The sequence below is a fragment of the Equus quagga genome, chromosome 12, assembly GCF_021613505.1.
Source record: "Equus quagga isolate Etosha38 chromosome 12, UCLA_HA_Equagga_1.0, whole genome shotgun sequence".
Classification (NCBI taxonomy): domain Eukaryota; kingdom Metazoa; phylum Chordata; class Mammalia; order Perissodactyla; family Equidae; genus Equus; species Equus quagga.
This window is the reverse complement of record NC_060278.1, coordinates 96,937,957-96,956,938: the sequence shown is the minus strand read 5'-3', so window position 1 is coordinate 96,956,938 and position 18,982 is coordinate 96,937,957. Positions and strand designations below refer to the sequence as shown.

General features: G+C 54.0%; 2 protein-coding genes across 3 annotated transcripts in view; both read right to left on the bottom strand.

Moving 5' to 3' along the window:
- Positions 1-15,890, bottom strand: part of SLC12A5 (solute carrier family 12 member 5) — a 34,020-nt gene extending 18,130 nt beyond the window's left edge. Inside the window, exons 1-6 of the mRNA XM_046679488.1 lie at positions 15,770-15,890; positions 3,175-3,269; positions 2,723-2,854; positions 2,187-2,333; positions 1,342-1,396; positions 716-846 (exon numbers count right to left, since the gene is read on the bottom strand). Coding sequence (XP_046535444.1) covers positions 716-846; positions 1,342-1,396; positions 2,187-2,333; positions 2,723-2,854; positions 3,175-3,269; positions 15,770-15,890 — 681 coding nt within the window. The remainder of the gene's footprint in view (positions 1-715; positions 847-1,341; positions 1,397-2,186; positions 2,334-2,722; positions 2,855-3,174; positions 3,270-15,769) is intronic.
- A 2,699-nt stretch (positions 15,891-18,589) lies between these two features.
- Positions 18,590-18,982, bottom strand: part of MMP9 (matrix metallopeptidase 9) — a 30,954-nt gene continuing 30,561 nt past the window's right edge. For both annotated transcript variants that reach the window (XM_046678362.1, XM_046678361.1), the window contains exon 13: positions 18,590-18,819. In XM_046678362.1, the coding sequence (XP_046534318.1) occupies positions 18,701-18,819 (119 nt within the window). In that variant the 3' untranslated portion in view covers positions 18,590-18,700. The remainder of the gene's footprint in view (positions 18,820-18,982) is intronic.

The following is an 18,982-nucleotide window of genomic DNA, read 5'->3' as shown; positions in this document are numbered from 1 at the left end:
ATGAAACATTGCAGGCCATGGGGCCTGGATAGAGTAGGGGCTTGGGAAATATCAGCCCCACTTCCTACACACAACAAACCCTCTTCAGCTCCCACTTCCTCCTGGAGGGGCAGGAAGATGGAAGTCAGCAGCCATCTCCTTCAGACACTGTCCAGCAACCTGACTTCTCATCAGTCACTACTCACACACCTCTTTACTCGGCTCCCTCATATCCTTTGTCTCTTTTGCAATCGGCCAGCCATCAGCCCTCTACAGTTAACATTCACAGGGTACTTAGCACAATCCCTGGCACGTGGTAGGTAATCACAGATGGTAGCTATTGTGTGACATTACCATTATTATTTCTACCATGATTTTACTATTATCGACCCACCTCTGCCACTTGGTAGCTGAGTGACCTTGAGCAAGTCATTTCACCTCTCTGAGCTTCTCATTTGTAAAATGGGCATAATAAGCCTTAGGAGATTCAATATAATGACTGTAAAGCACTTGGAACTCTGCTGAGAGCACAGTGGGTGCCTGATAAACGACAGCTGTTCGTGTTACATAATTATTGTATCTTGTCTCCCCAACTAGACTGTAAACTCATTAGATAAAACGATGTCTGATTTCCCTTTGGCCTACTGAGTGGCCCAGCCTATAGGAGGTGTCCAGGGAGCACAGGTCAACTGACTGACAGCCTGGGACCCCACACCTCCTCCTCGGCCCCTCTCACCAGCAGGATTTCGATGGTGCCCAGGATGTACATGGCCCCAGCAAAGGTAGTGCCCAAGTAGAAGCAGAGGCCCACGGCGCCCCCAAACTCTGGGCCCAGAGACCTGGAAATCATGTAGTAGGAGCCGCCAGCTGCAGAAAGAACCTAGTATCAGCGAGAGGTCCGAGGGGCACTGGGCTGCCGTAGGGAGTGAGGGGGGCTCAGGGTCAGAGGTGGGAAGGGAGTTGTGCTGGGCCTTTGAGCCTTGGAGGCTGCAGCCCCAGGACTGGAGGGAGACTCAGCCAGCCATTCTGAGTGGATTTTGCAGCACTAATTACCATGTTGCTAATTACCCCTCTAAGGAGGTCATGGCTCAGAAAATAGGATAATGTAGAGAAGGGTCTCAGGCAAAAGGAGATCTTGCATTTCCCCATTCAACACCATCAAATGCCTCCCTCTCTTCCCCTCACACAGCTGCCCCCGCCTACCCCAAAAACATCATAGCCCAGCTCCCAGGTCTGCAATATTGCCTTTCTTGGGTCCTGATGGCCCCCAAAGCCCAGGGTACTGTCCCTCCTTCCAACTCTCCAGGCTCCCCCACCAACCATCCAGGACCCTTTCCCCTCCAAGAAGCCCCAGTCACATACCAGGTACAACACCATTGGTTGCAATTGCACTCATGGAGATGGCCGTGAGCATCGTCTGCAAGGAGAGAGATCATTACAGTGGTGGCTGGGCTGGGGGCCGCAGTGGCCTGGGTAGGGGCCAAACCTTATGCCCCATAAACACCCGCCAGGCCCACAAGTCCTCTTCCGCTGAGCTTCTCCCTGGTCCTGTTCCAACTTCTACTTCTGCCAAGTTCTTCTTGTCAAGAAAACCTCTTATTCACCATGCACATGGAAGAAACACAAGCTAAAGCATCAGAGAGCTCTGGAAATCCCAGCTTGGCCTCTGACCAGCTGTCTGACCTGAGACAAGTCACTTTGGATCTCCAAGCCTCAGTTGCTCCATCTATAAAACAGGTGTACCAGCTTGAGCACTGGCTACCTCACGTGCAGAGGTGGCTCAAGGGTCGTGTGTGAGGAAATGTAAACAAGGCAAGAAGTAGGTGTTTAGTGAATATTTGACCTTTTAGAAAGGATGGGAAGAATTCATTTACTAAGCTGTTTGTCACACCTAATCTCATTTTTTATGAGTCTAGACCTACCGAAACGCTAACTATTGGGGATTATTGGTGAATTTTATTTTGCACACCTGTCTTTTTCATCAATGAATCTGCATTAATACACACAAACACACATAGATCCAGGTGAAACCTGGTTAATAGCCATCAGGGACCAGCCTGTGAGATGCAGGAAGGACCAGTCAAACCTAATTTACTCTCAAAGATCATATGCAGGGGTTCCTATAAAAAGCTCAGGTCTTATGCTTACCCCCCAGGTCCCACTCAGCCCCAGCTGTGAGGGGTGGGAGAAGGGAGGGTGTCACTCACACAGGAGCAGCAGATGAAGACCATGCAGAAGGACTCCATGATGCCTGCGATGCCCACGACCCAAGTGAGTCGCAGGAAGAGGATGACACCAAAGATGTTCTGCAGGCACGGTAGATACACGCCCATGAAGGTGCCCATGCGTGGAGCCTGCCAGGGAGGCCAGCGTCAGTTTCTGCAGCCCCTAATCACCACCAACACTCCAGGTCCACTCCTCTTCTCCTGGTTCTCCATCTCCCACTTCCTCTCCTCTCCATCCTCATCCCTTCATCCCTCTTCCCTCTGATTTTTATCACCTTTGACCCCTCCCCTCCTGCTCCCATCTCCCAATCTCCATGCCTCCATTATGTATTCTTCAAACCAACCCCTCTCTCCTCCTTTTCTCTATCCCTCATCTCTCATCCCTTCCCCTCCCTCAGCCCCCAACCCTTATCCCTCTGCCTCCATCATCATCCCTTCATCTGAATCCGTTTTCCCTACATCCTTTCTCCCATCCATCCCTCCTTCCTCCTTCATCCCTTATTCTCCAAGGCCCTCACCTGTACCGGCTTCTTTTTTCCACCCTCGTTGTTTTCTGCCTCTTCATGCTCTCTACTTCCCTGAGGCAGGTTGGTGTAGTTGGCCAGGCCACTGAGCAGGGAGGACACCATGGGGCTGGTGTCCATCTCTTCCTGTGGAGGGAGGGTGGCAGTGTTAGCACACAGTGGCCTAGGGGAGACGGTGGGGTAAGCTAGATGGTAGGATGCAGAGAGAGATGCGGATAGGTAGGGAAAACCACCGAGGCTGAGAAAGAGGATAGTGAGATAAAGAGAGGGAAGAAGGGGGATGCAGGGTAAAGGGAAGAAGAAGGAAGGATGGGGGGGGGGTGCTCAAGAAAGAAGGTGGACCTGAGGGAGAGATGGAGAAGAGGGCACTGTTCCCTAGGGAGGGAGGGAGCAGCTGATGCATGGAGAGACGAACCATGAGTAGGACCAACACCCTATCAACCCACCTCAAACAGGGCCATGTTTTTGCCATCATATTCCTTTCCCTTCTCTGTGTCCGTGCTGTTGATGAAGGGACTGCTCTCCTTGGGGTTACCATCACCTGAGAAGGCAGAAGAGTCAGGGGTCTGGTTGTCCTCTATCTGCCTAGGCCAATACAGCTGTGTGGCCACTTTAATTCTCTGAATCTCAGTTTGCACATCAGAAAAATGGAGCTAATACTACCTCCCTTGCAGAATTTTAGTTGACAACATGTATAAAGAGCCTAGTACACCCTAGCACACCTGGCATGTACTAGGTATTTAATGAATGTATGAGTACTTCCTTGTACTTGGAGTCCTACTTTATTTACCAGGGTACCCTAGACTCTCCAGGGTCCCCTCCTTGACCATAACCAGGTCTATCCTGGTATTCTGGGGTGCAAGTACACTCTTTCCTGGGGGGGAGGCAGAGAACACTATAGCCCAAGCCCCAAGGATGCTCCACCTCTTAGAAAAGTGACCCCTTTTGGCATCTCCTATGCCCCTCATTCATCTTCAGTCAACACGTATTTACTGGATGTCTACTATATGCCAATATGGGCACGGGGAGGTGAAGGAATAAAATACAGAATAAGACACCATCCCTGCCCTCAGGGATCCCAAAGGCAGGGGAGATGAACCAGTAGCCAAGAACTTTTAGCCCACAGTGGTAAGTTCTGTGATAGAGATGAATAAGGGACTGTGGGAACACAAGAGAAACATTCAGCGCAGCCTGGGAGGTCACGGAAGGCTTCCCAGAGGAAGTGATGTGTCGGCTGAGAACCAAAGGATGAGTAAGAGCTGGACTGGGAGGGAGGCTGGAAGGCGTTCCAGGCAGATAGAGCCACAGAACAGCATGTCCGATGGCCCAGAGGTGAGAGTGAGCACAGTGTGTTAGAGATGCTGAAAGAAGCTTGATCTGGCTGGAGTCTGAGGAAGGGGCACGCAGGGTGGAGGGGTGCACTGAAGGATGAGGAGTGGCATGTGAAAAGATGAGCCTGGGAAGGTAAATGTGTTCTGGGTCCTTAAACAATGAGCAGCTATGTTAAAGATTTTGGACCTCATCCAGAGGACAATGGGAAGTCATTGAAGAGTTTCAGGCAAAGGAGTGCCATGAACAGAGCTGTATTTTAAAGCAATCGCTCTGGCCTTTACATGGAGAATATAGAAGCTAGTTATGGACTTTCAGTAATCCATGCAAGGGCTAATGGTGACCCAGACCAGAGCAGTGCAGGACAATGAATGGACTCAGGAATTATTGGCACATATTTTTATGCCAGATGTTTGGAGATGGAGGAAGGAGGAATGCAGGATAATGCCTACGGTTTCTAGCACAAGTAAATGGGTAGATGCTAGTGCTTTTCCATAAATGAGGAAAAGGAGGAGACTAAGAGTGGGGATGATGTTGAATTTGGTCAAATGTGAGGCACTATAGGACACTCAAGTGAATATGTCCAGTAGCCACTTGATATATGGATCACTCTGAGACCCAGGAGAGAGGCTGGGGGGGGGGGGGGGGGGGGGGGGGGGGGGGGGGGAAAGAGATGAGGTTAACCCATGAAAAGTTGTGCAGGAAGTGTGTGAAACCATGCACTGGATGAGATCACCCAAGGAGAAAGTGTCCTGGACATGGAATGGGTCCTTTCAAAGAGATCCAAGGGACTCCCATAGGCACATTCCCTTGGCTCCAGCCATCACACTTTCTCAGTTCCAGGACTGAATCCCAGTTGTTGACATCTCTCTGGACCCTGAAGAAACTCCCCCATGACCAAATCCCAAGGGAAGTTGGGGCCCTATATTCTGAATTTCCTGTCCCATCTTCTCTTGACATCTCTCTCTCTCTCTCTCTCCATTTCAATCTGTCCAAATCCTCCCCATCTTTCTCCTCCCTACCTCCTGGAAACCTTCCTTAGTTTCCCAGCCAGGGTCCATTCCCAGAGCATGACCTGTTATAAATCCAATCTCATCTGTCTCAAAACTGTGGAAGGGAGAAGAAGGGATCCGTCACCTGCTCAGGGGAAATCCACCATGCCCTGTCTCCTGCCACCACCTTCACCTCACCAATCAAGCCAGGAACTCCTGGTCCCCACAGAGGGGGCCACCACCAGCTCTTCCTTTTCCTCACACATGTGAGTTCCTGGAAATAGCATACCCATACTCCCAGTGGAAACCTGGCATATAATAGTTGCTCAGGAAGAACTCTTTGGAGGTAAATTCCCCCATCCTCCCTTCCTGACCCCAGAGTCTCAGAAGAGCTGTCTGGGGCCTGAAAACAGGAGAAATAAAAGTGAGATGGGTTCCTCCTCCTTTTAAAATGCTGACAAGATGCCTCATGTTCTCACCACACTATGGTGGGAACTAGAGGGCCTGAAGGGGGATGAGATGAGAAGGAATTTCTTAATGGTTAAGAAAAAGAGGCTGGAGTCAAGGAGATTTGGGTTCTAGTCCCAGCTTCACGGGCTGTGTCTACACGTTGGGCAAGTCACTTCAACTCTCTACTCAGTTTCCTCCTTTGCAAAGGAGTAATAATCATTAACTCATAGGGCTGTTGTGGGGATTAAACAAAATTATGCCTATTGGGTGTGCCTGGTACCTAAGTGTAGCTATTGCTGCTACTATTACAATTATGACTATTATTAATATACGTGGTGCCCCACCCAGCCTGGGCTCCCCATCCCACACCAGCCACAAGATTTAGGGGCCCTGTGTCCTGTGCGGCTGGGTCCCTCTCCCCCGGCGTCCGCTCTTAGGGCCAGGACAACCAAACACGAGAGCCCTTCCCCTCTGCCTTTCACGCCCCCTCCCAAGCCTCTCCTCCGTCCTGTGGGCCCGGGGTGCGTGCGGGACGGGAAGGGGGCGTCCTGGCCAGAGACCCGGCATCTAGGCAGCCCCAGCCGGTCTCCATGGCGACCGCGCGGGCAGAGAGCGCAGCGCAGAGCCGAGCCGGCCACGCGCCCGCAGCCGCTTATGTAACGCGGCGCGCAACGCGGAGCCAGACTCTGAGCCGGATCCCCGCCAAGAGATGAGGGCAGGGGAGGGGGCAGCTCGACATGCTCGTCCTGAGCCCTGCCTTTCCACCTGCCGTCTGGACGGGACGCCAGGCTCCCGGCCTCTTCTGCCAGGGCTGATTTCGTCCCCTCCCTGGAACGCCAGGCGCTCTGGTTGAGGGGGAGGGAATGAGCTTCATGAGCTCAAGGAGCAGGACTGCGAAGGGGGAACTCGCCCTGATTCCCCAGAGCCAGGAGTCAGGGTGATGGGGGAGCGCCGAGTGGCGCGCGAGAGAGGCAGGGCCAGACTGAGGCTGAGCCCTCTCCGCCCCCGCCCCCGCCCCCGCCCCCTGGGAGCTCTCAGCCCGAATCGGCTTTCAATTAAGCTGCAGCGGCCAGAGCTCCAGGGGAGGAAAGAGGCGAGCGGAGCCGGCTAAGGAGCCTCCCCCGGGGGCCTGGGGCCAGGCCTGAGGGAATCCCCAAACCGTATTGGGGTAGTGGGGGAGGCGTCAGACGCCAAGGGGAAAGGAGACCTGGGGGCCAGAGACAATATCCTAGGGTTCCTCTTTAGTCCAGAGGAGCCCTCTTACGCGGGCCGTTCCCACCTTCCCGAGGTCAGCACTCAAGCCCACTACTACGTCCCCAAGAATCTAGGATCAGAGATGCCAGGGGTTCTCAGTCTGATGGTCCCTATTCCTTCAAGCCCAGCAGGTCCTTACAGCCCCTACCACCATCTCCAGGCGCCGCTGGAACCCAAAACGCTTGACCTGGGTCTTGGCCACTCTTCAAAGTCCTGGACTCAATATAGAGCAAGAAGGTCTCCAGATAGGCCCGCTACACTCAGAGCCTAGAAGTTAATGGGGAGGGGCTAAAACTGAAGGGGGTTCAGTTCTACTTCTGCTTCACACACATAGATGCCTCTCTTCTAAGCCTCCTGAGACCCCATGGAAATCCCAAGGCCCAGTAAGGCGCCAAACTCAGGGTAGAGAAAGTAGGGGCTGGGGTGATCAGAACATACCCCGTGTCGGGGGGAGCAGAGAGATTATCTCTCAGGCTGAGGCTCCATCCTCAGAGTGGAGGCATCTGAAGGGGATCCCAGATGGAAATGACCCCCCTTCGTTCTCCGGGCACCGTGTCAGGATGCCTGGCATTGCTGCAGACTCGACTTTGCCAAACCCCCTCCCCCACAAGACTAAGCCTACTGGGGAGGGGCGCAGCTGTGGGATGAGGCGACCCCAGGGTCACTGTGGAGATGGATGAGCTGGCCAACTGGTAGTTCCAACCTCTGTATACCACTCAACCCCAAGGAGGAAGAGGGGGTCTCAGACAAAGGATCAGGGACCCTGGTGTCCACAGCCTTCCCAAGCGGTCACTTGGCTCTGACTTGGATCCAGGATCTGGAGGACTTCAAGTCAAGGCTGCCCGTCCCTGGAAGACTCCGCTCTTTCAGTTCTTGAGGCCCTTTGGCCATCCCCCGGGAAGGTCTGCAGGAGTCTCGGCCCAGAGGGTCAAGTAATGCCCAGGGGAGCGTTTGAAGGCGCTGAGCGCAGACAGCCGGAGCTGGAGGCGCGCTAGTGCGCAAGGGACGCAGCGCCGCTGGAGGGTGGGGGCTGGGGGCGGCTGACAGCCGTGATGGATGGCTGAGACCGCTGGGGGGCGGCGGGGGGCCTGAGAGCCCGAGGGGGTGGCTGGCCCCGAAGACCTCGGAGCAGGGAAACCGCGGAGGAGGGCGGGGGAGAGCAGGAGCAGTGAAAGGACTTGCTCCAAGCCCCTCAGCTCCTAGCGAGTCTCCGCACCCACCGCAGCGCGTCCGCAGTGTCCGCGCCGCGGCTCCGGGGATTCAGCCGCTGGGACCCCATTCCTGAGGCCTCGCTAGGGAAGCTAGCAGAGCTGACTAGAAAGACTCCCCTCTGCCCCGCCCTGGAAGCCTCACTGCCATCCCGGGTACCGAGAGGAAGGGGAAAGAGGGAAGGAAGAAGGATGATCTTGCTTCCCGTCCTGAATAGGAACCCACGGGGACGCGAGAGGGAAAGGGAGATTCCGCAAAGTAGAGCTGAAAATCTCGGAGGAGGTACGCTTCAGTCTGAGGTCGGACCTCAGGCAGCTTTGGGGGAGGGGGTCGAATTGCACCAAGTGTGTACCCTTAAGGAGACATCGCAGCCCGGACGGGGGCTGTCATACGGCTCCAACCCCCCATAGGCACCTTCCCCCCACCTTTCAGCTGGAAGTGTCAGAGCGAGGGACTGCCGCAGACTGCGCCCCCCCTCCACCGCGCCGCCGGTCAACGCTCTGCGCCAGGACGCCGGGGTCCCTTGTCGGGAAAAGGAGCCCCCCTCCCGTCCGTCCAGCTCCACGTCAGCCCAATCTAGCTCTTCCATCCCCTTCCCACCGCCTCCTCCGCTTAGCTAACCCACGTCTGCCCCCGGCCGCGAGCAACGGCAAGCCCTCGGCCCCCAGCCCTGCCCCCGGGCGCGGCGCATTCCAGCACCTTGGACAGCGCCTGGCGCATTCCAATAGAGCAAGGCTCCAGGCCGCCGAGGGCGCCCACCGCCCCGGTCAATCCCAGCCTCGTCTCTGAAGGAGGCGGCCCCCTCTCTGCCTCTAACCCCAGAGCTGCCTCCTCTCCTCGCCGCCCCCTCCCTCGCCGCTCCCGGACTGCTGCTTACCGGGGTTGGCTCCCCCATCGCCGTCCTCACAGTCCGTCAGGTTGTTTAGCATGGTGGCGGCGCGGCGCCGGGCCCGGGGATGGCTGCGCCGCCTCGCCCGCGCCCCTCTGCCCGCCTTCGCTGCTCTCTCGCTCGCTCTAGCTCTCTCTCGCTCTCCGCTCCACGGAGGAAGAGGCTGCAGTGCCCGCCCGCCCGGCGCACACACACTCGCACACGGACACACGCTCACACCCGCGCGCGCCCCCTCTCAGCAGCGGCGCTGCTCACCTCATCCCGTATGCAGGAGGCGTGAGCCACTGGCGGGGTTTTGGGGGGGAGCGCGGGAGGGAGGAAGAAGAAGGGACGAGGGGCGGGCAGAGCGCGCCTGGCGGCCCCCTTGCACAAAAACTGGGGGCTGGCATGGGTGGGATGGAGGGGGCGCTGCGGGGAACGGGGGCCTCGCCTCTCTTGAGCAGACGCAGCTCCGCCCGCCCCCCACTCTCTGGCGCAGGCAGGGCCGGCACGTGGGCAGGTGCCATCCCGCGCCCTAAAAATAACGGCAGGGAACTAGGTCGCGGCCGCGGGGAGGCGGCCCCGCAGCGGCTGCCTGGCTGGGGGTCTGGGGTGACCCCTAGGGAGAAGATGAGGGGACTGAAGCAGCAGGGGTGGGGCGCCATGGCATATGAGTCCCTGGGGAGCCTGTCAGCAAAGCTGGGAGTAAGTGGAGAACCAGACCCTCTCCTACATTGCTGTTCAGGAGGTTGGAACTAGGGGTGTATAGAGGCCAGAGCCCTTAACTGAAGCACTGTGCTGCCCCCAGGGTTGTTCAGGGTCACTGGGCTGAACTGTCTGGCTCATCCTATCTTAAAATGGGAGGAGTGGAGCCTGAGGAGTTGCAGCGAACCCTCTCACTGTGCTTAGACTGACACAAGTCCTAGCATCTCACCTCAAGACAAATCCCTGGAGTCCACAGACAAGGACCCTCCGACTGTGGAGTGACCCTGCGAAGGAGACCTGGCGAGGAGAGAAGGCAGCAGCGAGGTTCCAGGGAGTACTGACTCCCCATCGGACATGGTGCAGACTCTAGAGAGGGCAGGTTGGTCGATGCTGGCTAGGGACAGAATGGGGGAGGGGAGAATGAGGCCGCCTGTCAGTTTGGTACCAGATTTTCTCCTGGGGCGGGAGAGTCTAATCCCCTAATCCAGGATTGCTTTCTGAGGATTCCAGAGCCGACATGCTCTCTGTGTTCCTCCCCGTCCCCAGATGCTTGATTGTTCTGGGACCACTCAGCACCCCTAGAACCCAGGCTTGAGCCAGTAGTGGAGACATCTTAGGAAGCAGCATCAGAGGTTTGGACCCTTTGAGTCTCTGAAAGGTCTAAACATCCAAGAGTGAGAGTAGATTAAGGGGAAATGATTTGCAGACTCACTCTAGCCCCTACTGGCCCTCTAAGTTCCAGGAAAGTTCTAGGGCTGGAGGGGATCATGCCAATCATCTTATCTAATGCACAGCTTTCATTTTACAGATGAAAAAGCTAAGGCCCAAAGAAGAGAAATGATTCCCTGTGGTCACAATGCCAGTGACTGGCAGAACTTGGTCTGTAATCCAGTTTGCTTTATTTCAATTTAAGATGCTACTCCTCAACATAACCTCTTTTTAAACTGGTCCTGCCTCCAATAGAAGGGTACAAGGATGCAGTCATATCTAAACTGCCCAGCAGCCTCTGATTCTTGACTACTAAAAAAGGAACAGGGACTGGGTCTGAGATGAGGTTTCTCCCTTTTCTTGTGGTCAGGCTTCAGGGCTGCAGGACTGGAGCAGCCTCTTGGCTCGCAACTGAAGGTGGGCCCAGAAGACCTTCAAAGGTCCTAAAAAGCCGTCTATATGACTGGAGAACCAGTTATAGGATTTGATGCTTCCGAACCACGGCCAGGGCCCACCACACAGAGTCTGTTGTATACATTTGGCAGTGCTTTCAGATTGGGTCAACCATGGAGTCTTGGGCTGGTGACAAAAGGGGCCCGTGAGGGATCCACCAATAAAATATCACAGCCACTGGGTTTTGCGGACCCTCAAAGGACTCTGGAGGATGGAGAGCTGGCTATTCAGACAAGGTGTGAGAATGGGTCTTCTTGGCTCTCCCAGAGAGAAAACCATGAAAATGGTGAGATGAATTTGGACCGGTGACAAGAGTTCAAAGGATAGAAGGTGGGTAGGCCAGTGTTCAAGAATTTCCAAGCACTCCACTACACACATACCACCACGAACAGCACTATGATTTTCCACTACTCTGCAGAGACAGGTAACATAGTAAAATATGTAGTACGTTTATCTGAGAAGTGCTGCGAAGTAAATTAGGTGCTGGTGTTTTTCAGCAATCCCAGGTCTGGGATGTTCCCCTGGGGGTATTTCCCTTCATTTGTGGTCCACAGTCCTGGCCACGCAGGGGCTGAGCCCACCCACAGGGGAACCTAGATCCCAAGGGAGTATAGGTGAAGGCAGGAATGATTCCTCTTCCCCTGGGTATCCCACCTGTGCATCCTCACCAGCGCTCCCGTCTCACTAGGTGTCTGGTATTCAGGAGATAGTGATGCTATCCTGTCCTCTGCCCCAAAACTCTCTATCTCTGGGCAAAACTGATTTCCTCTCTCTGGCCTTTAGTATCTCCATCTGTAAAATGAGAGGGTTAGGCTGCATAATCCATGAGACTTTTTCCCACTCTGAAAACTCCTAGTGCTCCCTCCATTTATCTCAGACTAAAGCCATGAAGCCCTTCCTGAGGAGCCCACACCAAGTAAGGAGCCAGTCCCAAGGGGAGACCCCAGACCCTCAATTCACATCGCCCACCCCTCAAGGAGACTGGTCCCTATTCTGGCCTCAGGCCAACCCTCTGCAGTGAAGCTTTGAGAAAACACGTTGCAGGCACCTCCTACACTGCCAGCCTGGCCTTGGCCAGTAGGCTCACCAGTAAGGTGACCCTCAGCCCTGAGCCCCAGGAAAATGGCTGCCAGCTCAGCACCCCATCCCCACCCAGAGGCCTAGGAAGAGCTGGGGCTAGGGGAACCCTCTCAGTAAGCCCACACAAGATGCAGAGCTGGGCAGCGTCCTATTTCTGAACTCTGAGTCTCTAATACTCATCCCCCTTCCCACCTTATGCTTCTCAGAGAGAAAAAAGTTCAGAGAAGCTGCCTCCTAAGTATCAGGATTTGGAAACTGGAAGCAATTTTATGAATTATTTTTTACCACTCCCCATTTCTGGGGAAATTGGAGTCTAGAAATGGAAAGGACAAATTTTCTTTATGGGGTGTACTTGTGAGGACTAGAATCCAGCTCCCTGAGCTCCAGCCCAGGGTTCCATCCACTGAACCAGGATCCGGGGCTGTTTGGAGGAAGATGGAGGCACCTGACGGGGTCCTCTTTCCATGGGAGGCAGGCATAGTGTTCCTCCTAGTGGCTCAATCTCTATCCATTCTGATCTCCATGTAGCCCCCACGACCTAACCCACCCACCCCCAGCTCTGACTTTACAGAGCCAAGGCCCTGAACTCCTTCCTGCACTCTTCTCTCCCTGACCTGCACGCCCTGTCCTCCAGCCCCAAAACCCTCACAGTGAATTGATGACTCCAGAGCACAGCCTACCCCACACACACAGGGCTCGCCGCAGAGCACGTCAACCACCATCGTCTCCGTGGTAACCAGGGGCTTAATTAACAGGCTGCAGCCCCGTCACCATGGCAATGGCACCCCAACAGCTCCCCATTCCCCTACAGATTCAGCCCATCTTCCTTCTTTCCCCATTTGGACCCCCTTCTGACTGCACCCACCCCCCACCCCTACCCCACCTGGAGAGCTGGTACCCACAGATCGCTCTGGTTCATTGAGAAGAGGGGAGGGGAGATGAGGAGGATGAGAGAGAGAGAGAGAGAGAGAGAGAGAGAGAGAGAGAGAGAGAGCAGCCCATCACCATGGCAACGGCAGCCCTGTTCATAACCAGTTTGTTGCCATGGAGATTCCCAGGGCTCACCTTGGGCTGAGGTATTGGGCAATGAGTTTCTGAGTCCTGGCTTGAGGAGGGGGTGACTGGAGAACTTCTTGCACAAGTAGAAGATCTCTAGATCCAGTAGTTATACCAATAACTCAGTGTCATTATTCCAAATTTACAGATAGAGAGACTGAAACATGAGGTTTGGGTATGGGGGAAGCAGAGAACTTCACTCTACTAGATCATCAAAGAATCTTAGCATTTTTATGGCTAGAAAGACCCTCAGATAGTTTCCTGCTTAACTCCTTTATAATACAGATAGGACAATTGAGGCCCAGAGAGGGGAAGCAATGTGCTCAAGGCCACACCACAGAGCCTGAATTAGAGTATGGATGGGCTATATTGTGGTCTTGCTCCATTCCTGTGGCATAAGCTGACTCCCTCTCACTCCATGGGGACACATCCCAACTCTTGTTAGTCTGAACCCAGACATTGGGTTTCCCTAGGGAGCCCTTGTCCACTTACCCATGCAATGACCTACTAAGGAGGAGGTGCTGGAGGCTGTCTCAGGGCCTAAGAGGTTAAAAGTCACCCAAATCATTCTCAAGATGGAACTTCCAATAAAGTCAGCACACAGGTACCCCCCCCCCGATAGACACAGAAATACACACATCAATATGCCCATCAACACAATGACATACAGTGACACACACAAGCACTGACTCACTGACCACCCCACAGGTCATCAGAGCTGGCATGGGATACTCCTCCCTCAAGACACACACATACTGCCTCTGCCACAAGCACACAGCATTCCAGATTCACATCCAGTTTGCATACACACCTGCACATCCAAAACTAGAGCCGTATTTTACTTCAACATGCAGTAGCTTGGAAATGTGAACAAGAAGACCGAGCAATCACCTTGGGATGAGAGAGAGGGCCATCTTGTTCTCAGGCCAGAGGATGGGGAATGGTAGAAGAGAAGGCAGGCATAGGAGAGCAGGAGCCTACAGTCACTCCCCCTCTAATCTGATGAGCATTAGGCACCTACTCAGTGTCAGGCTGTGGGCTTGGAACTCGGAACACAAAGATAAAAGGATATGGTCCCTGCCCTTGAGATGCAGGAGATGCACAAGTAAATAACTTCCAACCATTGGGACATGTGCTTTAATGGTGCAGTGGGTGGGCAGAAGAGGAATGACTGCCTCTGCCTGGGAGCAAGGGAAAGCGAAAAAGGTTTTCAGAAGAGGTTAAATGAGCTATAACTTACAGAGTGAGTAGGAGTTTTCCCGGCTAATGGAGGTGGGGAGATGAACACTGACAGATATACCAGGAGCAAATGAAGAAAGAGTTTGAATGACAGACTAAAGAGTTTGGCCTTTATCCTACAAGCGATAGGGGGCTTGGGTGGAGGGCAGTCAGGGACTGGATTGGAGGCAGGCAGACCAATGAGGAGGCTGTGGTCGTGGCGACGTGAGAGATGATGGAGGTTTGGATCTGGGTGATTGTGACAGGAGGAGAGATGTGGCCAGATTCAGGATAAGTTTTGGAGGTGGAGTAGCCAAGACGTGAGGACCAATTAGATCTGGTGGGAAGAGAAAAGGAGGCTTTGGGAATGGGTCCTGGAGTTCTGACTTTCCAATCTGTAAAGATGGTAAGACATTCATGAAAATGAGAAAAGGAGCAGACAGACTATGGGAAAGAGGAAGAGTGGAAGGAACCCAAGAAATTCGAGTCCAGGAGGCAGTTGGTTCATCGGGCTGGAGCCCTGTGTAAATCTAGGCCTCAGTTTGGTCATGTATACAATGAGGGGGCTTGTCAAATAAACCTTTAAAAGGTCCATCTAGGGTTCTTGGTGCTTAGTTTTGCTGGGGTCAGGGTGAGCTCACCTGCGGCTCAGCAGCGACCCCTGGCGGCCCAGGGAGGCTCTTCCTCCTCCCTGCACTGGGGCCACTCCAAGAGGATTCGCCACGTTTCATCCAGATCTGAGGGGCACAGAGCCAGGGAAGGGACCCCTGACAAGTGTCCCCTGTGGAGGAGACTGTGTGTGCATCCAGGGTGCTAATTCTTCACAGAAGGCTAAAAGGATCCTTCCCCTCCTCTCTCTTCTGTACCCAGAGTATAACTTCCAATACAAGACCACTGCACTGAGCCCTCCGGGAATCCGCCCCCATTGCCACCTGAGCTGGCTCCATCCAACCCTTCTGGAGCTTGGAGCAGAGGGAGCTAAGTGGGTTCCCGAAGGTCAGGACTGGACCCAAGGGTTAGTTCAGAGAACTTAGTGCTCCCAGGATCTAGCTGCCCGGGATCTAAACTAACTTGTTTTTCTCCCATCTCCTTCCCGGGATCACCGGGCGCTGTCCACGACGCCTCCAGGAAGGTAGAGGATCTGCCAGGCGCCAATGACAAGCTAAGCCGACCCAGCACCTGCCTCAGCGACCAGGGCTTGTTCTTCCTCCCGCCCTCGACCCCACCCCTATTCTCCTGGCCCAACCCCTTTCTCTCTGGTCCCTCCATTTTCTGCTCCCAAACCGAGCCAGTCCTGCTTCCTCCCATTGGCTCTAGACCCACCCCTTAATTACACGGCCCTCCCCTTTCCCTGGTTCCACCTTCTCCCCTCTGGTCCCGCCCCCTACCCGAGATGACCCCGCTCCTTTAGTGCCCTCCGGCCCAGCAATCCCCTTGACCCTAACTCCCCCATCACAAGATCCGCCCCTTCACCTCTGGCCCCACCCTCTTCCCTTGTGGCCCCGCCCACCTCGAATCTGGCCCCTCCCTTCACAATTTCCCAGCCCTGCTCCTCCCCTGTCCCACTAGGTCTCAGCTCCTCTCGCCAATCTGGCGCTCGGCTGGGACCCCCACCCCGTCCTGGTCCCTCCCCTTCCAACAGAAGACCCGCCCACCGTGGCCCCGCCCCTTCTATAGCCCCGCCCCACTCTGGCAGGCCCCGCCCCTTGCGGCCTCTACCTTTGGCGTCTTCCCCTGAGAGTTGGCGGAGATCGGCCGCTGAATGCCTGTGAAACTCTCGGTCATGGGTCCCGGCGGGCCCCGCAGGGGGCAGCGAGGTGACAGTGAACCTGCGGCTCATGATACGGAAAGGGGCCGGGCGGCCGCGGTCCGAGCCCAGATCACACAAGTGGCCGCAGCCGGGCTCCAGGAGCCAGAAAGAGCGGATTCCCCCTCCCGCCGCCCCCGTCGGACGCGGCGCCGCGCAGGGTCCTAGTGCCCGTTCTGCTGTCCCTGCTGAGAGAGATTTTTCGTTGTCACAATTGGAGGGAGGGTGGTACTGGCATCTAGTGGGTAGAGGCCACTTGCACCATCTAGGCTTGCACCAAGACTGCCTGGCCATGAGCCACAAGTTCACCATAACCTCCCTGCATTCAAACCATTCCCCGCCCCCCCAACCCCACCCCGGCCACGTTGGGGCCTGTGGTAGGGGGAGGAGGACTGACCCTGAATGCGTCTGGCATCTGTCCCTGGATCCCGCCACCTCCTGGAGGAAGACACCAAACTCCCTACAATGTATGGGATGGTCCCCCACAACAAAGAATTATCTGGCCCAAAATGTCAACGGTGCCCAGATTGAGAAACTCTGTACCAGACTAAGAAGTTTAATGGATTCCTAGATTTTAGGACTGACCAGGTTTTAAGCTTGATTGAGGGTAGATGAGGTTGTCTCTTATTAAGGTGGTGACAACTGATGGAGAAGCATGTTTGGAATGTGGACCCAAGAGCTCAGTTGGAACTATTCAATTGAGATGCCTATTAATCACCTAAGGATCACGTGGAGTCGGCAGTTGAACATGCGAGTCTGGAGCAGAGGGGAGAGGTTAAGGCTGGGGATGTAAATTTCAGAGTCTTTAGCAGAGAGATGCCACTTAAGGCTATGAGGCTAGAAGAGATTACAGGGAATGAGTGTACACAGAGAAGTCCAAGGATGAGCACAGGCACGCTATCATTTAGAGGTTGGAAAGAGAAAGCTCCAGCCACTGAAGTGGGAGGAGAACCAGGAGTAAGGGGTGCCCCAGAGCCCAGGTGAAGAACCATTTCAGGAAGAAGGGCCCAATCAACTGTGTCAAACGAGCTGAGAGATATGTGGAATGAGCACAGAGGAGTACTCGTTGCATCTGGCTACAGGAAGATCATAGGTGCTTTGAAGAGAGTGATTTTAGTGGGCAGTGGGGTGGGAGCCAGGCTGGAAATGGTTGAGGAGAGAATGGAAATTGAGGAAGTGGAGACAATGAGTAGAGACCATACTTTTGGGAAATTTTACTGATGGGAGTAGGGGGGTAGAGAAATGGAGCAGTATCTAGAGAGAGTCAGGGGTGCAGAAGGATTGTAAACAAGCCATATTAAGGAATGTTTGTATGCCAGTGGGAGTGGGTCATTCCTGAGCGAGAAATGGATGAGTTAGGAGAGAGGGCTCCATCCAGAGGAAGTTCTCTGAACCCCTCCTTCAACTCCCACTTGGGCCCTAAGTCCAGATGATCAAACCTGATCAAGCTCATCACCTCCGCTCACCTGCCCCAACCCTTCCGTCAAGTCGCTCTGCTATCTTGTGAGGTCAAAGCCATTCTCCGCAGCCTGGCATTCAGGCTTTCTCTCATTTAATCCAGACCACCATTCCTATCTCAACAATTCCAGAATCCTCTCTGCTCCCCTCTCATCCACTTGCTAAAACCTAGAACTCACACACTAAAGTTCTGAGCCCTTTGTGATTCCCGAAACACCAGCTGCTTTTTCTCATCTCCCAGCATTTGCCTCAAGAGCACACATTCAAATTCCACCGTTATACCTCACCAGCTATGAGACTCAGGTGAGCTGTGCAATTCTCTGCCTCAGTTATCTCATCTGCAAAACAGGGAGAGGGTGATGCCAATAGTAATAGTGCCTATAAGGTAAGAGTATTACCTGTCCCATAGGGTTGTTGTTTTAAGGATTAGCTGTGTTAATACACAGAAAGCACATGGAACAGTGCCTGGCATATAGTCAGTGCTGTACTAGGGGTAGCTGCTATCATTGTGTATATAATCTGTGTTTTATTTACCCACCACTTTACCCCTGGGCACTTAGGTTATTGCCATTTTCTCACTGTATGAACAATGTTGCAATCAACAGCCTTGTATGTGTTGTTTTGTACGCACCTGTGTGAGAGTTAGAGTAGGCACATCTTTAGGCTTAATGGTTCTTAATAAATTACCCACTAAGAAGACAGTCCTATTGCACAGAAAGAAACTCTTGCTCATCCTTCTAGATTCAGTTCGAATTCAGATGTCATCTTGGTGGGGACAATCACCCTTGTAACTGAGTTGGACTCTCTGGGGGCAGAGCCTGGAGTCTACATTCTATGGGAGTTCTGAGGATGCTCATATGCACCCTAAAGTTTGAGGACCACTGAGAGGTCCTTGAGAACAGAAACATGGTCCAATTGATCTCTCTATCCCCCGTGTGCACACAGGGCCTGGCTCTGTGTAGGGGCTCAATAAATGTTTCATGAATGACTAACAGGCTGGCCATTTCCTCAGCTGTAAAATAGGAATAATCACATTCTACTTTCCTAATAGGAAGACTTGAATGTTAGTGTTTATAAAGTGCTTCGAACACTGCCTGCTACTCAGTAAGCATTCTGTCGGTCACATACATAATACATGAGTACATACATGCCTGCCTGCATGCATACATACATAAAGAACTCTGCTCCTCAAGGTTAGAGAATTCAGATTTATTAAAAACATTCCAACAAAAAAGGAAGGTGGGAAGAGAGGGCTCAGCCCACCTCCCCTCCTCCCTGTCCTCCAGAACAGACGCACCAGTTTGAAGCCGGCACACTGGCTCCTTCTCCATCTCGATGGCGCCCATGGGGACCCACACGGCAGTGCTGAGGCAGGATGGGGAGCCCTAGTCCTCAGGGCACTGCAGAAGGTCGAAGCTCACGTAGCCCACTTGGTCCACCTGGTTCACGTCATTCCGGGAACTCACGCGCCAGTAGAAGCGGTCCTGGCAGAAGTAAGCTTTCTCTGCAAGGGAGAGGCAGGTACAAGAGGGGTGATCCAACCCTCCCACATACACATCAAGAAATGGCAAAATCTTTACAGTCATCCTTCCTGCCCTTTCTAGATCTTTGCAACGTTTTCCCATGACACCTCTGTCTCCCCCAAAGAGATGCTGGAGGACACAGAC